The sequence below is a fragment of the Fonticula alba genome, assembly GCF_000388065.1.
Source record: "Fonticula alba strain ATCC 38817 unplaced genomic scaffold supercont2.35, whole genome shotgun sequence".
NCBI lineage: Eukaryota > Rotosphaerida > Fonticulaceae > Fonticula > Fonticula alba.
The window spans coordinates 26,487-31,402 of NW_009243005.1; the positions used below are offsets into that span (position 1 = coordinate 26,487).

General features: G+C 66.1%; 2 protein-coding genes across 2 annotated transcripts in view; one reads left to right on the forward strand and one right to left on the reverse strand.

Moving 5' to 3' along the window:
• H696_06237 (hypothetical protein) overlaps positions 1 to 365 on the forward strand; it is a 1,673-nt gene extending 1,308 nt beyond the window's left edge. The window contains exon 6 of the mRNA XM_009499985.1: positions 60 to 365. Within this exon, the coding sequence (XP_009498260.1) occupies positions 60 to 221 (162 nt within the window). The 3' untranslated portion in view covers positions 222 to 365. The remainder of the gene's footprint in view (positions 1 to 59) is intronic.
• Positions 366 to 583: 218 nt separating this feature from the next.
• Positions 584 to 4,849, reverse strand: H696_06238 (hypothetical protein; the record flags this gene model as incomplete). Its single annotated transcript, XM_009499986.1, has 11 exons — positions 584 to 867; positions 1,078 to 1,655; positions 1,749 to 1,846; positions 2,068 to 2,475; positions 2,689 to 2,909; positions 3,077 to 3,531; positions 3,680 to 3,741; positions 3,834 to 4,027; positions 4,188 to 4,233; positions 4,313 to 4,572; positions 4,663 to 4,849. 11 exons carry the CDS (start codon positions 4,847 to 4,849, stop codon positions 584 to 586), a joined length of 2,793 nt encoding a protein of 930 aa, XP_009498261.1.
• Between the last annotated feature and the right edge of the window lie 67 nt (positions 4,850 to 4,916).

The window sequence follows — 4,916 nt, forward strand, 5'->3', positions numbered from 1 at the left end:
CCCCCCCCCCCCCCCCCCCCCCCCGCCCTGGGCGGCCTCCCCGCCGTGCGCACGCACAGGCGTCCCAAAATAAGCTGTTCACCACTTTGACGTCCATCGCTTCCGGGTCCGGGCTCATGCGAAACATCGAGTCGCAGACAATCCGCTCGACGTGGATCATCCGCGGGGCGATCCTCCTGTCGATGACCATCGTCATCTCCGTGTGGTGGTTCTTCAAGTAGACGCCCCGCTCCCCCCTCTTTCCTTGTGCTTTTCCCTTCCCCCTTCCTTTCCCTGGCGCGAGCGTCGGTCGGATCCCAGTTCTGCCCCCCGACCTCTTCCCCCTTGTCTCGTGTACACTCCCCGAATAGGTCCCTCCTTCCCTCCTCCTCCCCCATCTTTCTCTCTCTCTCTCTCTCTCCCGACCGGCGCTGGGGCTCGAGTTTTTCCTGCCTTCGAGGAGGCCCCAACTCGCGGGCGACCATTGGCTCGAAGAACAAGCAAGGGTCAATTGTTCGGGGAGGCCCTGATTGTGGGGGCCGACGAGTGCACGGTCGATTGCATGCAGGGCACCAGTGTGTGAGGAACAGAAAAAAAAAGTCAACTAGGCCCAAATCAGGAGAGCGGTTGCCGTGGCCATGGCGAGCCGCATGGCCGCGAGGAGGGTAACACCGGCCGGCAGCCACCCTGATGCTCCGTTGGGCCGCCTTTCCGGGAGAGCTTGGTCCTGGTCCGAGGCGTTGGTATCGCGTGGCTTGGTGCCCAATTTGGGGCCCCCTTCAGGCATGGGCCGGCCCGGGGGGTCGGTGCCCCGGTCGAGGTCGGTCTCCTCATAGGTGATATTGCCATCCTCATCCTGTTCCCCGATCGGCACCGGCTCCGGCCAGTCTGTGTCGAGGTGGGAGGGAGGCGAGGGGGGGGGGGGACGGGAATGTGCGTGTGAGACTTCTCCCCCCGGTAAAGTTGTCCTGACCCCACCCGAGCCGCCTGTCTCGGCCCCGTGGCCGGGGCAGCGGAGGAGGGCAATGGTCCCAGGCGCCGGACGCCGGACGCCGGACGCCGGACGCCGGACGTCGGCAGCCGCTTTGACACACGTACATGGGTTCCGGACGCCGATGACCCCCAGGTGGACGACCATCTCATGGTCTCGCATCGGTTGGTAGGGCCGCGGGCAGGGCACGATGACCGGGGGCTTGCGCTTGGGCAGGGCCCACTCCCACCGGGCATAGGGCGACTTCGGGGGGATGACCTGGCTTGGATGGGTCTCATCTGCCTCGGCCAGGTTGATCCACGGGTCGGAGTAGCGATAGACCGTGGCCTCGCTGCCGGCTGGCCCGGCAGCGCCCTCATCCTCGGCCCCCTGGTAATCGTAGTCTTCGGCCTGCGACCGGTCCAGCAGGGGGTTCTCCCCTTCGTGGCTGTCGGAATGGGCGTCGGCCTGGGCCCAGCGCCGGGCCCGCTTGCCGGGGCCGCTGCCGGCAGGCCGCGTGCCAATCGCCCCGTAGTCGTAGCCGTCCTCCTCGCTGTCCTCCTCGTCGTCCTCAGGGAAATAGTACTCCTCATCGTAGTAATACTCCTCGTCGAAGTAGTAGTACCAATCCGGCGACAGGGGCTTCAAAGTCAAGCGCAGGCCGTATGCCCGCCCGAGGATCGACCGGTCGCCTCGGTCAAAAATGCTGGCCCAGGCCCATAACCAAGGGTCAGCGGGGGGCCGAAGGCCGGAGCCGGGCAAGGCGGGGCGTCAAAAGAAGTGTGTTCGTAGAACGCACGTAAGCCCACCGATGCCCGTCGTCTCCGGAGCACCAAGGGTCGTCGGGAGTGTGAGGTTGGCAGTGATGGTTCCCGTGGCAGATGACACCATTCGTCCCTGTGTGTGTGTGTGAGTGTGTGTGTGTGTGTGTGTGTGTGTGTGTGTATGTGTGAATAGGGGGGGGGCGGGAAGGTGGGGGATGGCCGTAAAAAGAATGTCAGATGCTGGTTGTGGGTGCTGTCATGGTCGGCCGCCAGCCCACATGAATGTCCTGCCCCTGGGGACCTCTCTCCCCTCCCCCCGCCAGCCTGTGGGCATTGGTTCTTCCACATGCGCACCAAATCGCCAGGCTTTCGGATGAATGGGCCTACAAAGCGACAAATCTGCATCTCACGCTCTTCGTCGTCGTCCTCGCGATCTTCTTGATCCTCGCGATCTTCCCGGTCCTCGCGGTTCTCCTGGCGCCGTTGTCGGACCCCCGCAGCAGGGGCATGGATGGCCTCCCCCTCCTCGAAGGGAAAGGTGGTTGGCGACACCGGGGCATTCGGCAACAGCGAGGTCGACTCGCCGGAGTGAGACGACACCCCGGTGGGCTTGCGGGCCAGGGTCCCCTCCAAGGAAGCCGGCAGGAAGATGTCCCCGGCGAAGATGGCCCCGCCGCTGTAGATGTCGCCAAAGGTATGCACCGAGGCAGCGTACAGGTTCTTGGGCCGGAGGTTCCGGTGGTGCATGCGCACGCGAAGGAACTGCAGCCAGCCAGCCAGCCAGCCAGCCAGCCAGCCATGCGCCCATCCAGACAGGCAGTCAGTCAGGCAGTCGAGCAGTCGCTGATCCACGCCCAGCCAGGCATCCCTGCATCCCTGCACCCAGCCATCCATCCAGAACCAGATGACCCGACTCCTTGGTCAGCTCAGCCCAGCCGGCGGCCAAGCTGGCAGGGCCCCGGCACGCCCGCGCACCTCCTCCCGGGCAGAGCCCTCGGGCGACACCTCGCTGCCGGGCAGTATGTCAAAGTAGGCGATGCCATTCGGGCTGGGCTCCTTGTCCAGGAAGAAACTTGGCCAGCGCTTTTCGTACTTGGGAGCGGGTTCGGTCCGGGGCTTCATGGATTCGACCATGTGCGCGATCTTGGCGGTGTCCCACGACGTGACGGCCACCGCGTGCTGGACCTTGAATGGTGCTGTGGCAGGGGGCAGGCGTTGAGTGCATGTTAGCAGCCATCCTCGGTACCCTGCCGCCAGGCGGGTCCGGTGCCCGCGGGCAAGCGCTTGCGCAAGCTCCGAGGCCCGGGCCCGGGGGGCAAGGAGGGCGAGATAAAAGGGACGCGAAAAAAAGGAAAGCACGCACGCGGGTCTGCCACTTCCACCGTCCCGGGAACCGAATGGACGGTCGGGCTGTTCTCCAGGCCGATGACCCCGGCCAGGGCAATGCGGCCGGGATGCGCGCGAGCCGGGCCGCGCTGGGGGACCCGCAGCCGCCCGGCATACGTGCGTGCTGCCTCTCGGGATGACCTTGCCTCCTGCACGGTCATCTCCTCGAAGAAGGCCCGCTCCACCTCGGGGTCCGAGTAAGCCGGCGACTGGAGCTCCGCATATTCGGGCCAGCCGGCGGCAAGGGCGTCGGAGCCGTCGTCGTACGACGAGTCGGCCGCCGGGCCGAGCGGGTCATTCTCACGCCCCTGGCGTTCCCACCGGTCGCGGCCCAGCTGTGTCATGAAGTTCGGCCGGGTCGGGCAGTCGACCCGGCGGTCGTAAAGGACCACGCTCCGGCCGATGATGTAATTCGGGCTATTCGGGTCCAGACTACGAGAGGCCGGCGAGGCAGCATGGGCGACTTGTTGCGTTAGCGACTCAGTGTGCGGGTTTTTTTTTGACGAGATTCAAGCCTCCCCTCGGTCCTCGGACCGGGCCTCGCTCGCTCGCTCGCTCGATCAGGGCCTCGGGCGTGTACCTGGCTGTCCGGCTCTTGAGGACGGTCTTGGCTCGACCGGTGGAGTCAATGGTGATGTGGCCCTGAGGCGGCATGGGGCATGGAGACACAGCTGGCAAGTTAGATTCACCGAGTCCTTCGCCGCTCGATGGGGATGGCCCGGCAACCGACGCACAAAGTCCCCGACATGCTCCTCGAGTGTGCCATTGCACATGGCCAGCTCATTTTCCATGTTGTCTGGTCCCTGCAGCGGGATGGTCCGGAAGAAGGGCCCGACCGACCGCGCGCGCGGGTTGGCCACATTCTCATCCCCGGTGAAGACCCCGCGCAGGTCGCCGTAGGTGTGCAGGTGCAGCGATAGCTCGGTCCCTGGCGAGGCGTCAGGGGACAGCAGCCGGGCGTGTGGGTGTCAGCGCCGAGCAGGCTGCCAATGCTCGTGGGAAACAGTGCGGCGTCCCCCCCCCCCCCCCCCACACACACACACAAACACACAAGCCCCCCTGCTCTGCCAGCGGCGGGGGACGCGCACCAATCGGGAAGACCGTGATCCGAACATCGATCGCTGCGGCCACATGCTGCGCCGGGGCGAGCATGGATCCAAGGGAGGGTTAGTATCGCGGGGCCGAGCGGCAGGTCGCGAAGGGGCATCCGCACGTCGCCATTGTCCCAGAATTCGATCGTCCCATTGCAATGCGGGCAGGCCGATGTGCGTGTCAAGACCGCAAAGCCCGCGGGCTTGGTCGGGTCGACGAAGCGCTCCAGGGGGAAGTCCTTGTCCTCTTCTTCCTCTTCCTCGTCGTCCTCCTCCTCTTCTTCCTCGTCGTCGTCATCGTCACGGGCATGGCGCGCGTGGCTGGCCCAGCTTCTCTGCCGGTCCAGATGGCGCGCGTGCAGCGCCAGCAATGCGAAGGGGACTGGCCTCGGGCGGGCATGGGGTCAGTGTCGCCGCTGGAGCGTGTGCCCGGGGTGCCGGTGTGTAGGGGCGGCGAGGCTGGAGTGCGTACGTGGCAGGCCGGATTCCGGCTTGGCGTCCTTCTCGGCATCGGCCAAAGCCAACTGAGTCAGCCTCGACTGGGGGATGCCATATTCGGTGGGCTCGTTCGAGGCCGCGTGGGCAATCGCCAAAAGGCATGCCGAAAGCAGCAGGCATAGGGCCGCGCCCAGGCGCCCTGCCGGCGAGGCCTGTGGCATGTCACTGGCCAAGGGGTCGCGAGACACGCGGCGTCCTCCTCAAAGAGCCGTGGCAGCGGGGGGGGGG